The sequence below is a fragment of the Talaromyces atroroseus genome (genome assembly GCF_001907595.1).
Source record: "Talaromyces atroroseus strain IBT 11181 chromosome Unknown scaffold_8, whole genome shotgun sequence".
NCBI classification, from domain to species: domain Eukaryota; kingdom Fungi; phylum Ascomycota; class Eurotiomycetes; order Eurotiales; family Trichocomaceae; genus Talaromyces; species Talaromyces atroroseus.
In genome coordinates, this window is record NW_017971440.1 from 691,792 (window position 1) to 718,242 (window position 26,451).

The 26,451-nt window shown below is 46.3% G+C and overlaps 10 protein-coding genes across 10 annotated transcripts, besides 1 other annotated feature; 4 read left to right on the forward strand and 6 right to left on the reverse strand.

Annotated features, from left to right (window-relative positions):
• UA08_06184 (hypothetical protein) lies at positions 1-1,038 on the forward strand (the record flags this gene model as incomplete). The annotated part of the gene is made up of 3 exons (XM_020268480.1): positions 1-71; positions 105-264; positions 625-1,038. 3 exons carry the CDS (start codon positions 1-3, stop codon positions 1,036-1,038), a joined length of 645 nt encoding a protein of 214 aa, XP_020118561.1.
• A 2,575-nt stretch (positions 1,039-3,613) lies between these two features.
• On the reverse strand, positions 3,614-4,122 carry UA08_06185 (hypothetical protein; the record flags this gene model as incomplete). Its single annotated transcript, XM_020268481.1, has 4 exons — positions 3,614-3,676; positions 3,773-3,798; positions 3,886-3,971; positions 4,067-4,122. The coding sequence occupies 4 exons, from the start codon at positions 4,120-4,122 to the stop codon at positions 3,614-3,616; spliced, it is 231 nt and encodes a 76-aa protein (XP_020118577.1).
• A 546-nt stretch (positions 4,123-4,668) lies between these two features.
• Positions 4,669-8,309, reverse strand: UA08_06186 (hypothetical protein; the record flags this gene model as incomplete). The annotated part of the gene is made up of 5 exons (XM_020268482.1): positions 4,669-5,392; positions 5,499-5,923; positions 5,969-7,063; positions 7,326-8,109; positions 8,146-8,309. The coding sequence occupies 5 exons, from the start codon at positions 8,307-8,309 to the stop codon at positions 4,669-4,671; spliced, it is 3,192 nt and encodes a 1,063-aa protein (XP_020118483.1).
• A 1,582-nt stretch (positions 8,310-9,891) lies between these two features.
• Positions 9,892-10,794, reverse strand: UA08_06187 (hypothetical protein; the record flags this gene model as incomplete). The annotated part of the gene is made up of 2 exons (XM_020268483.1): positions 9,892-10,406; positions 10,461-10,794. 2 exons carry the CDS (start codon positions 10,792-10,794, stop codon positions 9,892-9,894), a joined length of 849 nt encoding a protein of 282 aa, XP_020118859.1.
• Positions 10,795-12,500: 1,706 nt separating this feature from the next.
• On the reverse strand, positions 12,501-16,247 carry UA08_06188 (hypothetical protein; the record flags this gene model as incomplete). Its single annotated transcript, XM_020268484.1, has 3 exons — positions 12,501-13,039; positions 13,122-13,635; positions 13,698-16,247. 3 exons carry the CDS (start codon positions 16,245-16,247, stop codon positions 12,501-12,503), a joined length of 3,603 nt encoding a protein of 1,200 aa, XP_020118860.1.
• Positions 15,643-15,821: a repeat region (Identified by RepeatMasker using a combination of RepBase library and repeat library created with RepeatScout).
• Positions 16,248-16,886: 639 nt separating the features above from the next.
• UA08_06189 (hypothetical protein) lies at positions 16,887-18,721 on the reverse strand (the record flags this gene model as incomplete). The annotated part of the gene is made up of 4 exons (XM_020268485.1): positions 16,887-17,093; positions 17,158-18,339; positions 18,404-18,484; positions 18,542-18,721. 4 exons carry the CDS (start codon positions 18,719-18,721, stop codon positions 16,887-16,889), a joined length of 1,650 nt encoding a protein of 549 aa, XP_020118756.1.
• Positions 18,722-19,015: 294 nt separating this feature from the next.
• On the forward strand, positions 19,016-19,939 carry UA08_06190 (hypothetical protein; the record flags this gene model as incomplete). The annotated part of the gene is made up of 4 exons (XM_020268486.1): positions 19,016-19,186; positions 19,239-19,382; positions 19,440-19,550; positions 19,886-19,939. 4 exons carry the CDS (start codon positions 19,016-19,018, stop codon positions 19,937-19,939), a joined length of 480 nt encoding a protein of 159 aa, XP_020118757.1.
• A 355-nt stretch (positions 19,940-20,294) lies between these two features.
• UA08_06191 (hypothetical protein) lies at positions 20,295-21,134 on the forward strand (the record flags this gene model as incomplete). The annotated part of the gene is made up of 1 exon (XM_020268487.1): positions 20,295-21,134. One exon carries the CDS (start codon positions 20,295-20,297, stop codon positions 21,132-21,134), a length of 840 nt encoding a protein of 279 aa, XP_020118758.1.
• Positions 21,135-21,384: 250 nt separating this feature from the next.
• On the reverse strand, positions 21,385-23,124 carry UA08_06192 (hypothetical protein; the record flags this gene model as incomplete). The annotated part of the gene is made up of 5 exons (XM_020268488.1): positions 21,385-21,621; positions 21,679-21,981; positions 22,046-22,206; positions 22,267-22,580; positions 22,640-23,124. The coding sequence occupies 5 exons, from the start codon at positions 23,122-23,124 to the stop codon at positions 21,385-21,387; spliced, it is 1,500 nt and encodes a 499-aa protein (XP_020118759.1).
• Positions 23,125-25,479: 2,355 nt separating this feature from the next.
• On the forward strand, positions 25,480-26,247 carry UA08_06193 (V-type proton ATPase subunit G; the record flags this gene model as incomplete). The annotated part of the gene is made up of 6 exons (XM_020268490.1): positions 25,480-25,482; positions 25,560-25,598; positions 25,704-25,737; positions 25,796-25,804; positions 25,902-26,002; positions 26,080-26,247. 6 exons carry the CDS (start codon positions 25,480-25,482, stop codon positions 26,245-26,247), a joined length of 354 nt encoding a protein of 117 aa, XP_020118861.1.
• Between the last annotated feature and the right edge of the window lie 204 nt (positions 26,248-26,451).

Genomic DNA, 26,451 nt, shown 5'->3' on the forward strand with positions numbered 1-26,451 from the left:
ATGAATCTGGACTCAGCAGCAGGAATGCAGCGGCACGGGCAGCAAGACGACGACGAGAAGCAGTATCGTTGGTTAGTGAATAATGATGCTGATGATGACCGCAGCAGCCAAAGGACTTGGCTTAGGACTAGGGATGCACGATCAATTGGACTAATGCAAGCAACGCTCCCCACCACCCCGTATCATCCCGTATCGCATTATGGGACGGTGGACCAGGCAGACGATGTCATTTTCTTCGTGTCGCGCGCGAGCTACTGCGGGCTAGTTAGCGGGACGGAATACGGCAGATGTCGTCGGCTCCGGCGTCGGACTAGCAGGTTTTTTTTTTTTTTTTTCTTTTTCTTCTTCTTTCCGCCTTTCGCTTAATTGATATTCAGCCAAGACGAGGCAGAAGAATAACCGCGCATTGCGCTAGTCAGCCAGCCAGCCAGCGCCAGCGACTCTCGGTCAGTGCAGATACTGAAGAAGTTGAAGTTGGAAAGGAAGAGGAAGCAAGAGCTAACCACCCCCACTAGCCCCGATGCAGCTAGCATGTAGGCTTGGCGGCCGCTCACCAGCCTCGCTGCCTTAGATTTAGGGCTTTCTTTTCGTACGACGGAATCTACGGAATGCTCATTTCTTTAGTCTTGCGCCGAGGCTGAGTCTCGGCCACGTTGTCCCAGCTTTGACAGCGTCTACGATGTCCGATGGCCAATGTCCAATGTCCTGCAAGCCAAACAGAATAACAACGGAAAACGGAAAACGGGATTTGCTTGGCCTGCTTGGCTGGCTACGCCCCTGCGCCAGGGCTCGTTTTTTCAGCTGGATTGGCACGTTCAGTTTGAACTCCGCAGGGGCCTATCCACAGTACCGGGTTCGAGCAACTATACCAACATGAGACTTGAGACTGAGACTATGAGTAATAGCCTAGGTCTTGTGACGCAGGCCACATATGGTCCGATTTCCATCTTTGCGACTAGATTTTACAAAACGTTTCAAAACGGGCCAAAAACCCAGGAAATTGACTCAGTCAAGAGAAGGATCGCGGACAAGTCCTAAGAATACCTCACACCCGAATACTACTAATACTATTATGACTCACTGGCAAGGGGCCGTGGATCCCGAAATCCAGGCTCACTAGCCACATCTCACCTGCATTAGTCGCCCACAAGCGAACAGTTCCTGATTTGCCCATATACGAACCCGGGCGCCCGTTCAGCTAGAGTTGCAGCGTCCTTGCAGAGCCGTTGACGCAGACATGGTCTGTTTGACAGCCTGTGTATACGGGGGTTGCATGCAGATGCATTCTTATTTTGTAAACTAATAAAACATGGAACTTAGGCCTAAGCAGCGACAAAAGAAAAGAAGTTGTATGTATAGCATCGCACTGTCTGATAACAGTTAGAATATACTCGTTCGTATTCACTCCTCACACTGCACGGCATGGCATGCAAAAAGAGTAGAAGAAATCGCCACGCCGCCCGGGTTACTAAGATTTTTCTATGTTTAGTTACAACATACATGTACGGCTAGTCCGAAAATACGATGCTGACTGAATATCATCTTCACTGGCTAAGTTGCTAATAATAAGTATCAGAACTTAAACCTGGGCAAATATGCCTGGGCAGTTGTTGAATATGGAGCCGGGCTGCGGCCACGGCAGGCAGTCTAGTGTGGCTGAGCACGCCGGCAGCTTATATGGACTCCGTATTGTATGGCAATATATGTTAACATGGCTATAATGGTCAATGATGAATTATATCGATTATGATTTATTTATCATACTACATGGTATTTTGTTAATTGGCTTGTTTCGTGTTCGTGTTCACCACTGAATGGCCCAATTGGTCGATGTATATACGGGGATATCACAATAAATATACACGACACGACAACTTTAACTCTTCAAAGCTTAGCATACTCTAGAATATCAAAGCACGTCAGCCTGCCAGAGGCTCTTCAGGCAAAAAAAGAAACCACTTTGTCTTAACTATTGCATGGTCTTATTATTAATTCAAGCCTACGTAATCAACTTTAATATCCATGTTATATAAAAAGAAAAAAAAAAAAAAAAAACGTCCCCACTTAGCACTCCAAGTCAGCTGATATTTGCCCTCTATATCCGCATACCTGGCCAGGCTGGGTATAGTAGTAGGCTGTATCACTATCCTGCGTCTCAAAGTCTTAGTAGGAGTGGTATTAATATAGAAACTAAATAGTGATAGAATGAATGCCTCAATGCCAAGGCAGATTAACTTCTTACTAACAGCCATGTTTATTAATGGTAACTAACTGAGCGGTCAGTGTTGTTAGGCTATATTCGCATACATTTACCTGTGTGGGGGTCGTCCAGACATTCTGCCACCCACTTATTGTATGTAGGTTAGTGCTCCCGTAGATTCACCGCCCTTGGCACCCCATCAGAGTGCGGTAGCTTCTGGAGCAGGAATCTCTATCGCTGAAGGCTAAGGAATGATAGAAAATAGACCGCCTCCAAAAAATTCGCTTATCGATGTTTAGGTGGTAAGAGAGCTTCTTGTGCAACTATGTTATTGATAACCCTCGCTTGTTTTTACCTCTTTGTTTAATGTAACGTACAAATACAAAGATCTTAATAAAAACACATACATAGCGCTGCACCAACAGCCCCTGCTGATATTTCGGCGCTTTTTTTCAATGTCACTGAAGATCTGTTGGAGTCATCAGTAGACTGGATCTGCCCTTCACTTCTTGTAGGCTCAGCGAAATTGGTATATGATTGCAAGGAGCTACTGAACTGAGTTGACGTTGTCTTAATGTCTGTATTTCTTGTGACTGTAATGTGCCTCATCGTATCCTGCTCACAAGTTGGTGTCACTCTAGTCCCTTTCTGGATCTTCGACCAGCCTATTTGTAAAGCATATTGGTCTTTAAAGTGGATGCGTCTTGCGACTGTTGGGTGGAAACTGGGATTGAAAGGCGTGCTTAAGGTCCAGACAGCATCCTGTGTAGATGGCACCGCAGTTTGACTAGTCAAAGTAAAAGGATCAATAGTGGTGGTTAATATCTCTGTGTTAAGGTCTGGAACTTCACCATCCCTGGTGGTAGTTATGATTGTTATTGTATTAAGATTAGATTGTATACCAACCATTCCTGTGACGACGGCAGATGAGCTAGATTCAGTGAGGGCTTCGGACAGGTTGTCATGTTCAGCTTTCGAGTCTGCATGCTGTGATGTTATAATCAATGTTTGAGAGTCATATATAACCGGATCTGTGGTCGATAAGGGTAGTGTAGTTGTAAAACCTAAGTGTTGATGATCACTGCCGACTGTATTGGTGAACCATGATGTGTCGGCAACGGCTGAGAGAAATGATGAGCTGGAGGACCAATGATAGATAAGTGGTGAAAGTCTTTCTGAACCAGAATTGTGGGCGGTTTTTGATGAAGTAGTACTAGACTCTTCCTTGGACTGACTACATAGCGAGCGTGCTCACTAACCCTGGGCGATCAATGACAATGCCGGTCACAGTAGGCTCAGGAATTATGTGGATGGATGGCCTTCTTGTTGTACCAACATCAACATTGATACGACCTACATAGGTATGCCTTTATTCAACTTGAGGTTTCGAAAAATATATATACGATTCATCCTTTAGTACATTATTGGGCGAGACACCGATGACGAAGACAGAGCAGGAGGATAATTTCCGTATAGCTACTGGAATTTTAGCTACGGCAATCGGATCGCAGAGACGACCTCGTGGATTATGCATTCCGTCGGCAACTGCTTCATGTTTATGCATTGACATACATTAGATCCACTTGGTATACAAAATCCTACTTATTTGTAAGTTTTGACTGTAGATTGATACCAAAGCCATGTATATGTCATTCGATGACGGAAAGGACTACCAAAACACTTACTACCAGACCATAAACAATCTCCGACAGTCACTGCTACAGGATATTGTAGCACCAAAGATGTCTGTGGTGAATTGCACCACTCATAGCTGAATGTGATTCAGTCAAAGGTTATTGATAAATACACCCCGTGAGACGGTATAGAGGCTCCATCTTCGTAACCGAAGTCGTTGGCAGGACGTACGCAAGACGTAAGGTCCAAATTCTTCTGGAAGGTGCCAGATTTGGGAATAAACTCATGTCGGAGTTAGATGAGGGAACGTGCCTCGCTTGGGAGTAGAATATTAAGCCCACGATAGGCGACACGTAGCTTGTTCCTTCTGTGACGGTGCAACAATTTGTAAAGGTGTCCGCATGCAATAAGAATATTCATTATGCAGGAAGGAGGAGAAATCTAGCTAGGGGCTAATGGCCACATATCTATTTCGAAAGGCTTTCCATATGATCCCAGAATATCTCCATACAATATAAACAACTATGTATCCCTAATAGACAGAATGTCGCGTACGAATATCTTAGAGATTTGACCAGAGCTTCCCAGCAAGGCTTCCTAATCTGTACAGCCGAGCCAGTCGCCGTCACAAAACGATAAACGTGCTCTTGAAACTGCTAAGACTATTCCTAGATTCGGCACCGCTAGATAGGCTTGTTGGCAGCGTAGCCTTACGTCAAAATATCCGCGAAAATCCCTATCCCGTACAAAGCTTCAGGCTGCTTAGCCAACCCGCCAGCCTACAATGATCTCTGTTTTGCAAAACCAGCTTTTGCGTTTAGTGAATATTTCCATCATTTTTTCTTCATCCAGAATCGATTAGACCAAAGTGCCGTTGCATATTTCGGGACCCAACTTATGAAGGAGCTGTTGAAAGCAGTCTGCCTTTCTGCAACCTCGTTGACTGTAATAGCAGCGGCTTTCTGTGTTTTTATGGACTGCCCTGCTCGCTCCGTAAAGTGGGCTTTCGCATGTATCACATTCGTTTTCTCTCTGTTGCTGATTACTCCTATTCTGTTTAGGACCTGATTCGCCTGTTGCAGTTGACTCCCGTAATGCTGAAGAGAGTATAAATGTTGCATAAGACCTTCAACGTCAGCTTGGTCCAACAACTTTTGACTGTCGCCCTTCTGCCAATACTCCGTCAGAATCTTCACTTCTTGTTCATACTGCTTTCGGAAGTCAGAAAGTCTCTTAAACTTGTCTCTGCTGCCTCCTTCAGAAATCTTCCCTTTCTCCTGTTCTATCTGAAGGTCCAAGTAGTCCAAGGTTGCGTCGTTGACCGGCATTATGGCATTCCTTCTAAGAAAGATACTGAACTGAGCGGCTGCATCACGGACCATCTTCAGTTCGAGCTCGAGGTCTTCGATAAGTTTCACCTTACTGGCGATTGCAGCCTCTTTCTTCTCGCGGTCGCTTGCGTTTCGCTCAAGAGCTTCTATGACCATCGGATTATCCATCTCTGTGCTTCCATCTTCGTACTCGTGTTTGATATGTAGATGGAAGTTCCACAGATGGCTGCAGACTCGGCAGCTGCCTTTTTCCATTCATGGCCCAACAATTTTGTAAGCCAGCAACTCCTATCTTGTCAACTTGGAAGACCAAATGGCATGGGTTGTGATACAAAGTCTTGTATACAGTTCCCAGCATTGGTTTTCCATCCATGCCTATGAGTCCGGTATTCGAGTGTTCAACGCAGTCAGCATGAGCGCATGCAGTTCGTGGGTTCTCAACAGCGACGGCAGTGAGCGTGTTCACACGAATTTTCATATTTTCTTCCAAGTCTTTCTTCTTCAGATCGCTCTGTGTGAGATCTTTGATTTGGTCTTCATTAATCATAATAGTAGACTTGATTTTCTCCGCAATGGCGGCCATTGGTTCGGTCATCTGGAAAATTCTGTGTCTTGTCTCATACAAATTCACAGTACTAGTAACTCGATGTGGCAAAATGCTCTTGGAGTGATCGAGGAGGCGCTTCGATTCCTCCACCAAGTGTTCCCAACTCTTACGATTCTCTTCAAAATGGCCCAACGACTTTTCGTGTTGTTTCTAGGCTGCAAGGTAGCAAAAGCTCTCGGAATCAAAACAGTACACATTCCGTGATCGGAGACCAATGTCAACATGCCTATATTTGTTCAATTGTGCTTGCAACGGATCAAACGTATCACCTGGAGTGTAGCTGGTTCCCCTTGTGTTTGTGAAGCCGAACGCTATATTCTTTGCAGCATCGCGATGTAGGTGTGTTAAGAGTTCTTGAATACAGAAGCGCAACGTAACGCTAAGTCTCTGCTCATTCGGCTTAAGTAGAATCAGAATTCCGTGTAGTTTTTCATATGTGCGAATGACACTCAAGATATCTGCCATATTTTTCTTATCTTGAGAGGCTCCTCGTGTGTCACCAATGCCTGGCGTGTCGATAATCCTCACAAGGCATTCTCCAATCATGACCCGATGTACTGTAGCATTCTGGGTTGCCGACTCTCCAGTGGTGCCATCGACCTCTTCAATGCTGACTTGCCGCACAACTGGTTCATTCTCTGAATGGCGCTCAAAGCCGTAGCTCACCTTAATCTTCTCAAACTCGCCATCATCCCTTACGCTGTAAGTGTTGAAAGCGAATGGTATCCTCCAGCAAAGCTTCTCCATATTCATAGCTTCATCAAGTGATGGGAACGACAGATAGTTCACGAAAGCATTAATCCAGGTCGATTTTCCCAAAATATTTAGCTCCTCGAATGGCTCTAATGACTTAAGAAGTTGAGCTAGTGTGACGCTGTCATACGTGCTGAAGTCCAGGCCATGCTTCGTATTCGAGCATCTAAAGCTCCACGAAGTGTATTTACAACGCCCGCAGTCGCAGTACAGGTAGTCATCGATGTGGCCATATTCAATCAGTGTACCACATCGTGTGCAAAACCAGTTGTGGCTAGTGGTTGAACCACAGTAAATTTTCGGGCAAGGAATCTTCATCACGACTCTTCGGACTGGTTTGGGAGATCCATTATCAAGATACGCTTCGATGGATTGAGCGAAACGCTTGCTGGAAGAGAGTTTCCGGTCTTGAAGAACGTCTAGAATTATTACTTCGGCGTTCCGGATGAGAACAATCCTCGGTACATCAAGTTTCTCTTCAACTGCGTCCTGATCCTTGAGAATGACGCGAACCCGGTGTGTGGGATCATTCAAGAGCTGATAGAGTATCGTCAGGTTCTGCTTCCAAAGCTCTCAATGCAATCTCGCCGTTCTGCTGAGGTGAAAGACATATATATCAATGTCTCGATTACTAGCCAGCTCGGTATCAAGCTACCGGCCATTGAATCCCACATACTTAGCTCCTTTGGTTACCAGATCATCCAGGAATTGGATCTTCTCTTTGTAACCGCTGAAGGTGATGTCCGCTAGCCGGTGTACTTCAGAGTTCCTCGAATCAAAGTCTTTCAGCAAATCCCACGGTCTCAAGGTGCCTGGATTCCGAAATCTTGACCTCCACACTTCGAATATGGTCTGGAGGAACGTAGCCGCGGTTCTCTCCAAGGAAAGCGCGGTAGTCATTCAACTCCTGGCGAATAGCTGTAATTTCATCAAATATCTGAACAAAATTTTCGAAGCATTCGGTCTCAAGATTGTTAATTACAAGTGGTATCGAAATCATGCGGTTAACTACACCGGCAAGCAAAGATATCGGCATCAACTTGTAGGTTAGAGGTTTTCCCTTTCCACTATTTGCATTCCCAATATACGTTGGGATATTGGTGAGAAAACGGAACGCGCTTGCAAGATCGGTTGGAATGAGGCCATCACTAGGAAGGACGTCGCCAAAGACAGTGACTTCCAATGACCTATCCAAGCTCTCGTCTCTGTTGACCATGTCGCCTCTCCCCTCACCAAACGTCTCCCAACACTTGAGCTGGCTAGCCAAGTTGCCGGTGACTGCTTTCGCATTATCCTCTCGAGAGAGGATCTGCTTCGCCGTGACGACGCTCCGTGAGCCCCAAATGATCTCAAACACAATATGCGTCGCATAACCTTTTTCCAATGCAGACCAAGAAATAGAGTCTTCAACTTCCTTTGTCTGGAATTCCAGTCTTTCGCTGACCTTAGTCACACTGTATAGCAAAGACTGATGAGCAACCAAGTTGCTGTCTCTGCCCTCCGACAGATATTTCCGCGATCCTTCAACATTGACCAGACCGGCCAGGAAGCTTGCACCAAGCTGGGCTTTAATATCCAAGTCACTAAGCTTTTATTTCAGAGTATCATCGCGGAGATACCGAGTGTCACTGTCGTGGATGTCGGTTTTGGTGATGAGCGAAGAAGGAGGCTGCGTCTGCAGGGCTGAGAGTGGGAGAAAAGAGTCGGTGCGAGCATCATACAACGTTCCCAGCGAAGCAGCCTCACCAAGTGCTGGGCGAACAAGGACAGGAGGGGCAGACATTACGAGTACGAGATATTCAGGTTCTAAAAGAGGTGGTAACTTTGGTGCAATTTTTTTATCAAGAGCGTCGAACTATAAACTTGACAAGTTAGTGAACAGAGAGAGCAACAGGCGCCTTCATATAGCAGCTACTATTTCTCCAGCCTGGCAAGTCTGGTGCCAACGCCAACTCATAATTGCTTCGCCTCGCACTCTAAGCCTTTGGCGCATTTTCTCTACACCAACGAAAATTGGCATCCGACCGTGTAGGGGCGTTTTGAAGTATTTATCCAACAAATTCTTCGAGTTGATACGTGTGGCTGAAACCATGCATGCCCCTGAATACACGCTAGCAAAGGGGTTATGGGAATCTGTTGTTGTAACGCATGGGTAACCAACCAAAATTTGTACAGAGTACCTAATTCGAGATGGATACTCACTCATAGGTCGTAATCATACCTTAGATGTATCAATACACACAGGGTTCTGGGCTCTTGTTGGTCCGCTCGACCAAGGCACAGTGGTAGTTGTCCTTGCTGGTAAGCAATCACAATATAATACTGACTAATCTATTCTTGGTATATTTGTATTAGCTTTTTCTTATTTCATAGAGAATACGAAAGCTCTCATCTAGTATCTGGATTAAGACGGCTGCTTTGACAAGGGGGGGTGTATATCTAACTAATCTAGAACCCTCTCTTGAATAGAGTTGCACGAATTTCTGGTTATTTATGATAGAAAATACTATGTTGATTAATCTTAACAGTATAAATAGGAACCAAGCGGTAGCACCTAGTCGTCCCTTAGACACTATATATTTCCTTTCTCTGTCTCAAACAAATAGCCTAGCGCTAATATCGCTTGGTCGATATCTGTGTTTTGGTGTTTTACTATCTGTATGCGAGAAGCAGCAAGTGCGCATGCGGTTGGCACCTGGCACTTGACTAACTCCAAACATGAGCAGCTGTAACTGAGATGTAGCTACATTCTGATATCCAATCATAGGCAGCCCTGGGACTCTGGAGTCAGTGCGAGACAACGCTGCGGTCGCTCAGCCCTTGCAAGTGGCCTGCTGCCGCACGAACTAGATTGGGACAGGCTCCTCTGTCTCGCAGGCATGTATGGAGGAATCCAATAATCCTGCCATGCACCAAGCTCTGCGCCGTGGAACCTATCATTCACGCCATTTGTTGAGCAATCTCTCCAGTCTCTGGGCTCGGAACTCTCCACCAAATGGAAAATAACCACCATGTTGGAAGAGCTGCGTGAGTGAATGCCGATCTACCAAGCTACCATCACTCTGCCTAGCCTGCCGTTCGAAAGGGGGATCTGGCAGCAGAAGATAGAAGCCGTCCTCTGCGATATCAGGCTTATCCCGTTCTACCAAGCAACTGTATAGCCCTACAGGGGATAGGCTGATTGGTGTATGGCACGGGGTCATTGACAGTAAAACACTTCCATCTAATCTCCTCGTTGAAGGGGACGGAGTGACCTGGAGCCTCAAAGAGTAGAACAGAGGGGATAACCATACCCTCTTCAGTATGACGTGGTAGTCCGGTGAACTTCTGACGCGCAGCAAATGATGGGAAATGACGTGGCACTTCTAGGCCAGGAGCAACCTTTTTAAACCGGGGAGTCTTAATTCTGGGGAGAAAAGAACGAATAAAGCAGTTTTCAGGGATAGATGCCATCTCCAGATCCCCAGCTGACAGCCCGGAGATGGGGTGTCTATTGGCACATCGTTGATTATCATCAGGTCGATCAAATTGTCCCGTGAGAAGGCAGCCTTGTTCAAGATACATTGCCCGACACCATCGCTGTACCATAAATCCACAGATAGCTCGAAGCTACCATGAAGGCGAATGTTCTTAGATCCGTACCAATCCAAGATGTGTCTGCGAAGTGCTTTATGGCCTATCTCTTGAACATTGATAAGTATAACGAGTTTGGTATCGCCATCACTACCATTCAACCATCGATTTGCATTTCCACAGAGCTTCTCTGTAGTCTCATTAATGCCAACCTCGAGAACCACAACTGGCCATTCAGCTTCGAATTCCATGAGAGATGCATCTGCTTGCTTTATAGATCCGTCATATTTGTCGACTAACAGACAATCTAAGAATATAGTTATAAATCAATCCATATAAAGAGATAGATCTATCAACATACCTGTACTGCCGGTCAAGATGTAGTCCGAGCCAGTAGCGGCACTCAATCTGTCTCGTATTTGATAGAAGACTTCACGGACCACATCAGCTGCAGCTTCATGCATCCAGCCTGGGCATCCTTTCAAGACAATACATGCATTCTGTGCATCATACTCAGCACCACGGATATCATCACCGACTTTGTCAAGCCAGTTCAAATACTCCGCAGGGGAGACCTTGTCAAGAACAGGAGAACGCTCAGAGGTACGTCTCAACTCCATAACATCCTCGGCGGAAAGATTGTCCAATGAGTGGTCAAGAATACGTTCAATTTGACCTTGCGCCTGATCCTCCATGTTGATAGGAATTGATGTATCTTGAGGAACTTTTCGATAACCATGGGTCCTAGGCACATTTTTATATGCTGGAGGATGGGTTGGTAAAAGACCCCATGTTCCGAAGGTCGATAAAGCGACTCTTGGTCGGTGAGTCTGCAGTAGATCGGCCATTCGAAACCCTACTAGTCGTCTTTGGGGAGGAGATCAGTGGATTTTGACCAATCGAGTATTGAAGATGCCAATGTTGAAGAGAGAAGATGACCAAAATAAATCTCCTGATTGACGACACAGGTATATATATACACACACAAGGGTAGATATTTTATTCATTGTCATTTCCAACACAGCTGGATCCCTCTTTTCTACGGTTCATTATTTCCTAATGCGTTGATGTCTTCTTTGAGATTATCAGTACGGAATACATTCTCTGATCGATCGGAACACTGCAGTACCCCAGCTTCATTCATCTCCTACAGTGTGCAAACAGTGGCAGGGTTGCCAATGGGGAAGTGAAAGATTGTCCGCTGGCTGTAAAAGAGACAACCTTTCAAGGTTTGCACCAGACAAGCGCTGCAATCAGGCAAGTTTTTCTTCGCATCAGCCAAGCACGAAGTAAGGTCATTCTCATTCTGCTGATAACATTGAAGATAGCCACTTGGATCGACACAACCTTTGCCGTGAGGGTTCAAGTTTGACGCATCGGCATAGGCTAGAGATGAGAACAGACCTTGTGCCAAGATAAGTGTTTTGATAAATGCCATGATATCAAAACAAAAAGAAAGCCCTTATGACGTTGGGGAGGGGTTCATGGAGACAGTGGACGAGGCCCGTTCATGCCACGAGCGAGCTTAAACAGGTTGAGAACATTCCAAGGTTGGCGGTGGGCTTACTTTGGAGGCTCAGCTGTATATCCCTTTTACCGAATATCACAACAACGCTAACATACTAACTAACTATGCAAATGCCGTGGGAATAATGCCATATTGTGCAGGCTTCCAACAACCTTGGAACAGTTGCTGGGAAAAAGTTCCTTGCTCTCTGATCTCAACTGGCCCCGTGAAAAGCGCGAGCGTTGTGCAAAATATAAGTAAGTATTCTTGCTCTCCCAGTATGACTACCAGCCAGGATAGACAGAACGTCCAATCGCCTTCTCCAAGACTAGAGTAACCGCAAGGCCCGGTTTTCAGCCAGAAAGAGAACATCTGAGCAGCGTCCCGGGGGTCAACAGCAAGAGATTTCGGTCTAAATGTGCACCTTCATTCGAAATTTTGATATGCTCTTGACTGGTGGCATGGCATGTTGGAGAACCAGGTATCGATGAAAACTCGTCCAATAGTCAGACCGAACGATACATGCTATCTTCATTTCTTTGCAAGACGTTCTGTTGTCTTGGTCTTTACATTGTAAAGCAACCTGTTCATCGTACAGAATGGATTCTCGTCTTATGTACGAAGCAGCAATAGTACCTAGGGACCTAGGCTGGCAACTTGGGTAAAGGACGGAATATGCATCGAATTTTGTGCCTAGGTAGGTATACTCTCAATCAACAGTATGGTGAACATTAAACCAAAACCAGCCAGCGCCCCATTTTTCTGTAACTACATATATTCATACAAAATTGACTGATTGATGATAATCCCTTCACCTGCATACCAATGTTTTTATCTATTACTCAACTAATCCAATGCATGCAAGATATTATTATTGTGGCTTTTATCCAAGTCTTATCGCCATGTCATCCCTTGCGCCAAGCGCAATCGCAATACACGAAGCAACTTCTTGTCCGGACTGATCTGGTCCTCTCCCCCTTCCATATCAACATCGCCCGCTCCCGCCGACTCAGCAAGGCCGACGCGCCAATCCCACCCCCGCTGAATTGGCGTTGCGTATATTTTGGCCGTGTCCGGTTTAGGAATCACCACCCCGGATGTAGTAGTAGTAGAGGCGTTGGTGGCGTTGGTTTTATTTGTGATCGATGACTCGGCCATGTGGCTATCGATCATGGAGAAGCTGCTGCTTGAGGCTGTCAGACCGGACGTTGATTTCTTTAGACCGGCTGCTGTCGCCAGTGATGATGAGGCTGGTGAAGAAGAGCAAGATGCTTTGCGCGTTTCTCCCGTTTTCTCGAATATGTATTCATTGAGACATTCATAAAAGAATTCTTGCGCGGCCGCAAAGACCCGAGGTGTGACGGTTTCGAGATCTTCGATAGCCGCTAGGATGTTGGATTGCTGCTCAATGGAAAGAAAAGATGGTTTTTCTGCTGCAACATTATTAGCGAATGTTTCATTTTTTTTTCCCCCACGCTTCTCATTCAAGAGATTGACGCGTATGCAGTGACTTACGATTGACAAAAATTATGGCCTCGCCCAAAAGGGCCAATAGATTGTCAACAAGCACGGCAGAGTCTCGTTCGACGTCGTAAAGACCGCCATAAATGCTATCAGCCGAGCTTCGAATCACTGCAACTAGGGCTTCGGCTGCGGCTCGTTTTCTAGCTTGTGGGCGTAACTGAAGCCGACTGTCTGTCGATAACACTGGCTCGTCGCGAAGATCATAAAATCGACGCAGTGTAGCGTAGCCACTAGCGTAAAATTGCAGGATCTGGGCTGCCTCACTGTCGAACTTTGCAATGGATGATAGGCACACTTTGGGATTCTTAACTAAAGATCGCAGCTGGCCTCCGAGCTGCTCATCTGGTGGCCAAGCGCGAGATTGTTGTAAGGAATAAGATATGAGGTTGTTTGCAATTTCCTTCACTTTGCGAATGGAACGTGCTCGCGCAAAACAAATCATCGCAAGCCCATAGTCACAATCTGCATGAGATAGACCGGCTGCTATGATTTGTTCTCCAAAATTCTGTTGTTATTAGTCTGAGTTTCGTACACAACAATACAGAAGTTCAATAAAAAATGACTCACAGCAGCGATCTTTCGACCTTCATCCTCGAATCCGAGGTCGCCACATAGAATAATCACTTGCTCCACTTCTTCTATTTTGCCAACAGGAATCTGGTCCAACAGAACAGAGACTCTCTCTTTGGTTCGGTTAGTGTCATCCATTCTGCTGAGGATCTCCAATCCCATTTCCCAGCCTTTGCGAGTTATTCCATTGTATTGAAACTGATCCCTGTAGCTCAATCCAGATGAGTAAGCATCCAAGACATCATCCTTACTTAGCCGGTCTACGGCAGAGTTGTCATCCTGCCCATAAGACAGCACCATCAGGTCGTTCTGGTTGAGAAAGTCTGGTAAAGACGGTTTGACTGAAGACACGTCCAACCACCTGCCCTCATGTGCTATTTCGGCAACAGTTGCAGCGACGCACAATGACCATGTTTCAAGCAATTTGACAGCTCCAATGACGTTTCCTTCAAAAACACAAGCCACTCCAACATCTAGTGGATCAAGAGGATTAGGCCGCGACTTCGCCTCGGCACCCTCTGTGGCGGCTGCAAAACTATCATCTAGTCGTTGCAGATATTTATCTTGGGCATCTGTTCCCACGGCGCCGATGTGAAGAGATCGTGAGTTCTTGTTCTTTTTATTCTCCTGCCCATCCCACCATGTTGTCAAACCAATTGTCGACTCGACCCAGTCCTGAGCGACAGACATAATCGCTGTCATTTCACCAAGAACAACGCCATAGATATTATTAATGCCCTGGTAGATTGACCATGGTATCCGGCTCTCTGCCATGCGCAACGATTGTGTGAATGAGAATCCTGACTGCGCAGGAGCGAAATTTTGAGACACGCCGAATTGGGAAGCTTCAAATCTAAGGCCACCTGGCTGCTGACCGGCATTCTCGCCTTCAGCGAACTCTTGCAGCTCTGCTCGAGCCGAATGGACTCGTTTTCTGTAGGCAGCCCACTCAAAGCCGGTGACATCCCAGTCGTCATCCCGGTTAATGGGAGATGCCTCAAGCATCTGAATAACTTTGTTGACCGCCTTCTGAACACTTTGTAACTGCATCCCGCGATATCCAGGTTGGGAGAAACCATCTTGCAGTGCCGAACGAGCGTAGTTGAAATCCGCAGACCGAAGAAGTGCAGCCATATCACCAAATCGACCACGGAGCACTCCAGCCTGGACAATCTCCCAGAAGTCCGGGGAAGCAGTGGGGTTAGGGCTGGTCTGCTGTAACGCCTCAATTTCATGCATGGAGCCAAGATGGTTCTCATTAAGCCAGTCGACTATAACCTTAGGGATAGAAACGAGTGTCTTGGTACCAGGTGCAGAAAGAACAAGACTCTGAGTGGGAATACGGCCAGTTGGAAATTTGAAGTCGCGACTGCTAGAGTCCTTGACGGGAGGATGATGTAAGCGTAGTAGAAGGGATGCAAGAACAGTAGCTTTTTCAAGACCCGTTGCATTTGGGCCGGGACCAAAATCGTCCAAAGGTCTATGTCGACCGCTCTGTTCCCTCTTCTTCTCGCATGCAGCACCCCATAAATCGGTCAAAGCAGCAGTTGCTTCAGAAACCAAAGCGGAGGCATCGTTTTCTCCTATTTCGGTGGCCTGAAGCTTGTCTAGCAACTCACAAACATGCTCGTTTGTCGAGATTACTACTTCTCCAGATTCCGTAACAGCTGCGGGTTTGGCACGTGAGGCTAAATCGCGAGCAACAGATGGGAATTGAGATGGCTTCTTTCGTGGGCTAGGTACATCTTTCCCAGTGGTAGGGGATGACGTAGCCCATTTTTCGTCAAGTTTTGCGCGTTTGGCGTTGTTGGGGTTGGAATATATTCTCTTCTGTGCCGGGGCTGGGCCAAAACTCTTGCTAAAAATCGAGTTTGAGAATTCGTTCTGTAGCCCTGAGAAATTGCTAGTGGCGTCCATTTCCATATCGCAATCACTTTCTCTGTCCTCTTGTTCATCGTCGTCTTCCTCCATTTCTTCTTCATCTTCGTACTCTTCTTCGCCTTCTTCGCCTTCTTCGGCTCCTTCACCTTCATCATCAACATATTCTTCTTCTTCTTCTTCCTCTTCCTCCTCCTCCTCGTTTTCTTCTTCCTCTTCTTCCTCGTCGCCTTCTTCATCTTCCCAATCCTCACTTGCTGCACTCATTTGGCTCAACCCATGTGGCTTCCTGTTCCGCACCTTCAAATTGTTTGCAGTGTTCACAGGCTTGAAGGACGCCTGTTTGCCAAAAGAGCCCGAGAAAATCGAGCTTTTCGTATTATTTTGTAGCGGAGGAAGCTTTGACGACGAAGAAAAGGATGAGAGCAGACTATCGTTCCCTCCAAAGTTGCCAGACTGACTAAATGTAGACTCGGAGAAATTGAGATTCGACATCGATCCCATTCTCGAGTTACCAAAGGTCGACGAATTTGGAATTCCATGCGGGGTGAAAGAGCCAGGGGACGAGGGCGGCGGAGGACCTGCGGGAGTTGTCGAAGGGTTGCTAAAAAGACTTCGTGACTTGTCCGGAGTCGAAGGTGGAGTCGAGTCTGGCACCGTGAAGGGCATTTTGACTGATTATGGCTGAAGGCACTTTGAGGTCAAAAGTTTCAAGTTATTATGCGTTGGCGATTGAGCTAAGAATTGCGTTCATCAATTCGAGTCGATTTGCGCAAGCAGTAGGTAGCTCCAGAGAAAGCGAATATCGAAATGAATGGAGTCTGCTTGGCCGGTAATTGGCAACGAAACTATTTGAACTTGTCGAAGCTCAAGGGCAATATGAGACCTGACTCGCTACCATCCAGTCTGCTGTCGCTGGACGCATCGAGGCTTATCAAAAGCTAAAACATCTGTTGAGCTTGAGTTGTTTGCCTTCGAGCTTCGACGCGCCCGACGGCGAGTCTTGGCGGGCAATGAATCACGTGATATATATGCCCTTTAACGATAAGAAAGATAGAATTGGTCTATATGAATATACTCTGCCTGAAGTCAATAGACTCCCATGCGTAGCACGCTGCAATATCTTCTGAATTATAAGAATTAATTTATCCTAACGCCTGAATAGGACCAATGCTTTTTATGAACTCGAAGAACGCACAAAACATACGCCAAAAACCAAAGCCAAGGGTATCAACCAAACTAGATATGAAACAAAATGAAAAAAAAAAAAAAAAGGGTTGCGAACAATTGCAATCAAGGCCTTCTTATTTATTTTGACGCTCCGAGCAATTGATCCAATTCATCGTTCGTCAGCGTACTCCGTCGACGACCTTTGCCCCTGGCAGGAACGATATCGCGTTTAGTCCGACTTCTTTTCTTGCTATCTTGCACAGCAGCATCATCTGCCGCCTCCTTTGCTTCGGCTTCGACTGCAGCCAGTTTATCTTTGATCGATAGGTGTGACTTTCGTTTTACCTAGAATATTTCTGTGAGCGAAGGAATATAGGTATTGAGGGTGGGCAGAAAGTAGAACTCTTACAATTTGAGAAGGTGGTCTGCGCGATGATCTCTGAGTGACTGCTTCAGATGTGTGGGCCTTGACTGAAACTGTTTCATCTTTTTCGTCATGCTCCGTATGTTCGTTGGATTCTGTTGCTTCCGTATCCATACCACCATCGTAAAATGACACTTTGCGATTGGACTTTGATTTCCGATTACTGTTCCTCTCACCTAGGGCCCGAATAGGAGGCTTCGAGAGCGCAGATTTCGGAATTTTCGCCTGGGGCTCAGCGGCGTCTTCTTCTTCTTCTTCTTCTTCTTTTTCTTGGTCATCCTCTTGCATATCTTCAGGTCCATTGTCATCATCACCGTAGACAGGTGATTCTTCATTTGCTTCGGTGATTGAGCGTCCAAGGGCCGAATCCAGGCTCATGCCCTTTCGCAGTTCGTCAATATCAACAGAGTCGCCTCCGTCAGAGATACGCTTGTGCCAGCCATCCATCATCGCAACCGCCTGCTTCCAACGTACTTCCATTCTCTCCCAGCCTTCTCGAAGTCGTTGAATCTCTTCGTCACGAAGCTCGACTTCTTCAAGAGGGACAAACGACGGATTTGTTAACAACGTTCGCAAGTGGTCAAGTACGGTGTCCATTTCCGCAGATAAGTCCACGATATTCGTAGGCACCGCACTGACCGCACCTCCCTGGTTGTACAATTGAGAAGACTTGGAGAAAGCGGACGCATCTCCGTCAGATGAGTCAGATATACCCTGTAGCTCCCTTAGTGTTTCAATTGTTGTTCGCGATAGGTTGATCAAGCTATCGTTTTCGTCACTCAGATTCTGGCAGAGTTGGGTCAGGAATTCCGTTGTCTCTTGTTTCAAGTTATAACCTGGGTTGCTGATATCCGGCTCGGGGTTGCGAGGGGCAATATCTGCTGTACGGTTTATATTGATTGTGGTAACCCCCAAGCCTTCCCGCTTCCCCCGCTGTCGCTCGCTGAGGTGTGTCTTGAGCTTCTGTAATTCCATATCTCGTTTGCGAATATCATTTGCACACTGTGCGCGCACTTGTTGGACAGTTGCTTTCAGCTTCTGGGATTGTTCTTTGAGCTGTCGCACGGTCGACTCTGCGCTCGATAGATTCTGTTTCAGGACACGCTGCTGACCTTCGGCAAGGGCGACTGAGCGCTTTAACTCGGCATTTTTCGATTTCAATCTCTCCTAAGAAATTTCGCGTTCAGTCAGCGCATTGAGATGAATGCGAGTCTTGTACAGTAAGTCTTACTATATCGCCTGCTTGCTGCGATTCCGTGACTCGCAGATTCTGTATGGTGCTTGCCAGGTTCTCGCGGTGCTCGGCTTCTCGCTACATCCTTGTCAATAGATCTCTCCTTATGAGACGAGGTTTATCAGCAACACGAACATCTCTCCTTAGCACGAGGTCATTGACCAGGTTAATGATCTTAGCCATCGTAGCATCCGCGCCTTGCTCGCCGTCGTCAGGCTGCGCAAAATTGATCGGTTTGCCATTTTTCAATAATCCGCGGGCGAGCAAAAGGTTGTTGATATAATTCGACGCCGCCTGCAGATTTTGTGATTCCATGATGGCGGAGAAGAGCTGCACTGGAGGCAATTGTCGGAGTGTTAATTTAATGCCTCTTTGTGAACACTTCTGAACAAACTGTGAATTCTGCCGCAGCCCAAAACAGAAGAAAGTAAACATCACCCAAGGTGAACGGCCGCTAGCAACACTAGCGTGCGCATGTGAATACTGCCATGTCCCATCTTCACCGCCCACTTTGATGCGCGCTGATCAACACTTTGCTCCATCAAACATCAAAACAGCGGATACTGACTGGAAGGCTATGTATAAAATCATAGCCATGTGGCTAGCATGATGACTGCCAAGCGAAAAGCACATCCCGGGCTTCACCATCATCAGAGTGTTAGCTATGACACCACCAAAAGGCTCAGCTTTGGCCAAGGGTCGTCGGAAAAGTACCATCAGCATGCTCAGGATCTAGCCAGAAATGGTAAATATCAAGAAGCCATCGATGTGCTCAAAGAAGTAGGTTCAAGTATCGTGTAGAGGAAGTTGTCACTGACTTATGCATATATAGGCTCTGCTCCAAAAAGATGCTGTCGAGGCCAATTATGTGAAGATCATGGACAGCCGGTCTGCAATACACTGCAAGATGGGCCGGTACAAGGAAGCTGTCAGCGATGCAAAATGCATAATTTCTGCTGAAGGGCAAAATGAAAAGGTCAGTCCTTTCCGTTTTTCACTGCTGTCCTGGCTGACGCCACCTCTCTTCACCTAGGGATACTTGCGTGCTGGTAAAGCTCTCCTCCTAGATGGCCGGCCAGAGGATGCTCTTGAGGTCTATAGATATGGGTTGAATGCTCTGGCCAAAAACAATCCACAACGTGAAGTAAGTTTGCCGTATGTCTTGTTGTTTCTGTTTTTAAGCCTTCTTGTTCCTGTGGATGCCATCGTATTACAATGTTCCTTTGCTAGCTTTGATGAGCGGCGTACTTGAGGCAACATTGCTCTTACCAAATCCTCTCAGTCAGTGTCGAAAATCCACGACAAACTTGTAGAAAGAATGTCGTCACGTCTTCGGGATCCCATCCAGCACCTTAATAACGACTGCTTGTTGGAAATATTCAAGTATTTATCCTTCAGACAGATAGTGTGAGTCGAATACAGCTCTTTTAGATGAATAGTAGTCTTGTTTCGAGACCAGTGACTAACTCGTTTCTACAGTGCTATGATGCGTATTTCAAAGACCTGGCGCGCCTATATCAAAAGCCAGCCTAGTTTATGGTATGACATCTCATTCAAAGGATCCCGCTCATGGGCAACTCCTGAAAACATGAGGTCATGTATCCTAAACTCTCAAAAGGGGGTTAGGAGACTGCAGCTTCATAATGTGAAAAATCATTATGATGCCCTCCGTCAGGCTTCAATGTGCCCGCGACTTGAACATCTCGACCTGGATGTCGGGGTAGATGAAAGATCTATCTCACAATCATCTTGTCTAAAGCATACCCTGAAAACATTGATAATCTCGAACAAAACCAATATATATCGAAATTTATTCTGTGAAATGCTCAAATTGCCGAACCTTGAACGCCTCGAGGTCCATCGGTATGTATTCCGACAATCTCCCAACATGACCTGCACCGAACACCTGCCCAATCTGAAAGCCTTGGTCTTGGACATGAAGCGCATCGATCTACCGTCTTACTTCAAGCATGTCTGGGTCCCGGGAGTCGTCCCAGATGAGGCCGCCATTGAGAACTTGCCCACACGAAAGACATATTTCGAGCGAGTTCCAAAACTCGAAGAACTCCGTCTAGCCACAACACTAGACGCCGACACGCGACCCTTTCAGCGCATGGCTGTCTGTCTCAACGACATCTGCCACCCCAATCTCCGCATATTAGAAATTTGCAATCTGAAAATATACGGTACATGGGCCTTTCCGGAGACGATTGAACATCTCCGCCTCGTTGACTGCCAAAAACATATCTTCACTCCCGACTGTCGTCCACCACTAACGCTTCCCAATCTGAAATCACTTACCATAGCCCAATTCCACTGGATCGATCTCGAGCAAGTCCTCCGCTTCTTGCAGTCGAATGACGGTGTACTAGAGAGTCTCCGCCTCGAATCATGCGATAGAATCCGGGCAACCGATCTTGCGCTTCTGGCGAGCCATGCAAAGGCAACTAAGAACTTGAAGTCGCTGCATTTGCATGGGATGGGGATGTACACTCTTAGCGATGAGACGCTTTTATTTGTGATTCGGAATATGCCACAGCTCCAGGAACTTCACGTCCCTAATACTGCGGTGACTGGGTCCCTGATCAAGAAAATCGTTCTCCTTGCTGATGGCCGCGAAGGGGATTTTCCGCGCATCAAACTTCTCAATTTGAAGGGTTGCGGGGATGTGTCTTTTGAAGCGGTTGAATGGGGACGCGCAAGAGGTCTGAAGATAATAAACAGATAGGGATTTCTTTTTTCTCTTATTGTGAGGTTTTATTGTTCGGGTCGTTATATATTGCAACAAACTATATTATGGGAAGTAGTAACGAAACTAATGCTAATGGATGATTGCATGTCATTAATGGATGTTTCTCGGTAGGAAAGTTAAGTATATCAATAAACCCGCAATCGCTTGAATCCAATCTAGGAAGCCTGTAAAGCTGTAGTGAACAGGAAAAGACAAATTTAAAAAAATACGGCAACAGGGAGACTGATCAAACACCTCGTTCCTTACACCACCTCTCCACCTCACGCGCCAACTTCTCTCGCTGGTCATGAACCTGATCCATCATCGGAATGATCTGCTTCTTATACAGGGCAACCATATCATCAGCAGCAAGGGCAGGACCATCATCGACAGTTGCAGTTGCAGTAGCCGCCTTGTCCTTCAGGTAAGTATCGTAGATATCGATCATGAGATCCATGACGGCGGAGAGTTGATTGGGTAGCCACTATACACACAATCAGAAACCATAATCTCCTTCTCTTTAAATTGAATGAAAACATACCGTGACGATAGGACTGCCACCTGTAGCAGTGGGATGCGCAGTTCGACGAATGATATACTCTCGGGCGAACAGCCAATGCCGCCAACGGAAACTGCGAACATGATCAAGAGTCTTCAAGTAAAGGATGGCCGTTTCTTCGTCGCCCACGGCAAAGTCGCGAATGTTGAGTTTACTGGCTGTACTGGCAACGTGGGCTAGAAACTCGCGGTGAGGGCGTGGTCTGTAAGCGCGGAATTCGTGCAGGATCTTTGTTAGGGGTGTATCCGGCATAGGGATTTGTAGTAAGTGGTCGAGAAGGGGGATCTGGGATGTTATATATGAGTATTTTATTCTGATTTTGTGGAAGGAAGGGAGGAAAACAACTTACAATGGAATCGTTGGCGCCACTTTCTCCTCGGAAACACATGGGATGGTTATCATTAATACCCTCGTATACAACGCCATTGGGGAACATGGATTGGGACGTGATTCCAAAGATGAAAACACGGAAGGTCAAGTAGTCAGCGGGCTTGGAGTTCTTCCACATCTCTGTAAACATCGAGAGTTAGTATCCAAAAGCTTCGTGTACAATATGAGTAATCATCTTACCTTCCATAGATGCTTCGATTACCTCCATAGCCTTGAGAATTTCCCGAAACCCGTCATTGACGGCGGCACGTCGATTGCCATTCTCTACGCCATCTAGCACTTGGACAGCTCCGTGGATCAATGGCGCGGTCTCTTTGACCATGTCGACATGGGTCAAGATAAACCCAGCTTCAGAGCTCTTCGGGTCAAGACCACGTTCAAACCCTCTAATAAGACGCAGATTGTCATACTCATGACCCCGTGAAGGGTCCTCAAGGGTGTAGTTGAAGAGAGCATATGAGGCAGCATAGGACAGGAAAGGGGGAAGGTCCAATCTAAGGAGCCGTCAATAAGTATAGCCACATGGAGCCAAGTAGAAAAACAAGTGACATACATTTCTGCACAGCGCCACATTGGTCCAGCAATGGCATGGGGAAGCGACTCTCTTCCTAGTCCATATCCACCTTCAGGATCCTTGCACCAGTTTTCCCAACATGGTTCAAGGATATAAGCAGATGCGATGTAAGAATAGTCGCGGAAGATGGCAGTCAGGGTGAAGAGGTCCCTCTTTCCATCCTTGGTGAGGACCTTGTCGACCTCATCAGTCAGATCAGGGAAGCTCTGGACGGCTTGCCCGAGTTCATACGTGGCTAGCAGACCGGGTTGGCCATCGAGCTTGAGTACGGGCATGCGTTCGAGAAGGTCTGTCAGGGGCTTGAAGACATCTGGTAGGTGGGTGGGACCTATCCTGTAAGGCATAAACCCCGAAGCAGTGGTGATGGTGAAGGGGTCTATTGAGTGTGGGAGGGTGGCAGGGTCATGGTTGATATAGGGGAAGACAGCCTCAGTAGAGGAAGGGACATGTTGAGGAATAGTCATGGTCAATTCAGATGCCCACCGCAGTAGGCGGGTGATGCAGAAGAAAAGAGAAGAAAAGATAAGAAGAAAGAAAGAAAGAAAGAAAGAAAGAAAAAGATGTAGGTATGTACTACCTAATGTATGTATCGATGACTTAAAAGAGAACAATGGGGACAGGTACACACCGCCAAGGCAGCAAAGCACCTAGGAAAGTCGGGGAAAAAATGCGACAAAAATGTGTGGCCAAAAACCCAGGAAAGCGACCGATGCAAAGAGAAAGCAAAAAAACTCGACTTTCAGGGCGGGACATTAGCGACGCTTATATATTGATGAGGCCGGAATTGATACCGGCCTCAGTGTCACTACTACCAATATAGTTGATAAAGCTGGTGGGACCAAGCTTCAGCTTTGCTCGAGGCAGGGAAACAAGCTTATACAAGGAGATATAGCCTTAGAAGCCCCATTTCGAAGCCCTTTGCATACTCTGGGTGATATTTAGGGCTTGTATCCAGAAGTTGAGGCTTGATGAGATTGATATAGAAGGCATCGGCGCTAAGCCGTATACGGCTATTTCCAGATCTCTGCCTGTAACTCGCTGAGCGTGCACAAAGCTTCTTGATAGTGGGAAACCTGTAATGAAACAAGGTGATAGCAATTTCCAATTGACTATAGAGCCGTTATCACTCCTCTGATCCATCTCAGCACTGCATCTTGCTGTTACTCCGACGTTCACCACATGGACAACAGCGATGTAAGCAAAGAAATAGGGGCCTGTGATTGGCCAGATATTAGCCCCATCATATGCAGCTAAAATAGTTAGCGCCTGTGAGTGCCAAGAGGCCGGAATTCATCCGGCCTCCGACTGTAGCCGATGATAACCCGATATCGCCCGGCTGGGAGCAACATAGGGCTAAGGGTTAGGGCTGAATCGAACTCCTTCTAGTACTCGCCAGGCATGTATATAAGCTTGACGAAGACAAACTAACTCGCAAAGTCATGAATAGCACACAGACATAGGCACATAAAGCCCACTAAAATAGAAGGCGATTTTAGGTTGAGACGATCTAAGCTGACTGGTGGTTATTTAAACAAAACCTTGTTCCTGCAAGTGAGATACATGAGAGGAAAATGAACCTACCCCTAGGATAAGAGAGCAGTAATATAAATCCCCTTGGGTTGCTTTTTAGAGCACTGTTAGTCACTGTGTTGTGTCGCATAAAGAGCACCCAAATAGCTAGACCGAGTTAGACTGCACAACCAGCGGAAATGCTGAACATGCACAAACTATAGGGCTCATGCTCCGAGTTGAAGAGTATATTGTCACACTATTCTTGGAGTAAGAACAAAGCAGTATGGGTTGATTGCTATACGAGTAGTCTGAAACCTAGACTTGATTGAATCTATTGATTCATGTGAATCACGATTTCCCTGCCCAATATTTGACAATATAGTGAGTTCTTCGTTGGTTGGAGCGTACGAGTTGTCTGCCTGCAGAAGAAAACCTGTGACTGAATTTCATGTCAATGTCGTCGGTTTCATTCCGGGCGTAAGAATGTCCTCGAAGGTGGTAGATACTATACAATAAGGAATGGCAATGTATGTTTCGAGGCTAATATACAAGTTTATAATGACAGAGATAGGTCTGCAAAATTCAGCAAATATAATCAAAAAAACAACGTGAAGTGTCCTCAAGTGTCCCTTACCTTGAATCCAAATCCAGGTATTCAGAAGAAAGAAGAAATCCCGCTCAGATATATAATCACAATGCAATTCAAAAAGCAAACAGAGCTCAAAATGCCCCCAGATCAACTCCCCTGCCCTAAGCTGCGATTGTTATCGTCCCTCTGTTGCCCTTCGGGGACATGCTGGATTTTGCGATATTCCGCCTCGAGACGTCTTTGCAGCTCGAAGTCGGCCTGTCTCTCGCGCTTGATGCGTTGTCTTTCCTCGTCTCTTTCGACTCCGGCATGCATTGCCTAAAAATCATGAAAATATCAAGTTAGCTTCCAGAATTGACGGTGTCAGTTGTGAAGGAGAGGGAAAGGTACCGCTTTGTCTGACTCTTGCGACCAATGCACAAAGTATATCATGCCGGCTGTTGCAAGCGTTGTAGCCGCTAACGTCACTTTCGAGGCGCGAGACATGATTTAGGACTTTATTGCAAGGTGAAAAAAGCAAATTCCATCGGACCATGCATGTTATCGGACCTTGAAGATAAATTGCATACGGGCGGTCAAGACAGGCAAAATACAGACCCACATTCATAGCTGCGGACAAGCTCTCCCTCAACGTCTACTCCGCTTCACATGTCGATTCACCCATGACATTGTTGTTGCACCTCCAGTAAATACCTCGATCTCGCACCACAATACCAGCATGGTGTGTGATATGTTACCTTTTGTCTACAAATATTATTCATGTGCGATGCGCCTTCTCTAACATCATTATGCATGCAGTCGGCCCAAAACTCCACGGGAATCCAGACACTTCTGGATGTAAGTTGAACAACGCATCTATTGTTCGTTTGATGGCTCAAATGCGAGGAACGGTTTTATTTTCGTTTGTTTCTCAGGGCATTCTAACAAGGATTGTTATGACAGGCTGAGCGCGAAGCTCAGAAGATTGTTCAACAAGGTGAGTCGCATTGTTCCGCCGTTTGTTTCAAGCAAAGCTATTGCCTGACACAGAGTAGCCAGAGAATGTACGTTGTGACCGTTACCCGCCGCCGACTATCAGATCACCCACATAATTGCGACATCTGTTCAACGTTCGACTTCGGAAAACTAACCCCTTATCAGATCGTACAAAGCGAGTAAAGGAAGCACGAACGGAAGCACAACGCGAGATCGACGAATACAGGAAACAAAAGGAGGAGGAATTTAAGAAATTCGAGGCCGAGGTATGCACTGTTATCTCTTCTCTCGAAGATTATCGGCAGGGACAGAGAACAGAACTGACAACGTACACTAATCACAGCATTCAAGCGGAAACAAAATCGCCGAAGAGGAAGCCAACAAGGAAGCGGAATCCCAGCTTGAAGACATTAAGACCGCTGGAAAGAAGTCGGGCGATAAGGTTATAAAGGACTTGATCAATGCTGTTGTTGATGTGAAGCCGGAAGTGCCTGAGAAGATTGCTGCTTGAATATAACAAACATTACGACATATCCTCTTCTGTTTTCTTCTTCATTAGATATTCTATTTCATTGAATCCCACGGTGGTTCTTTTGGTATACGTGGTTGAATGCATGAGATAAGATTGGAACACAATCCGGTCTAATTATATGCCAACGTTTCCAATAATGCAATCTAGGGCTTGACAAGTCTATGGAGAAAACAAAATCGGTAT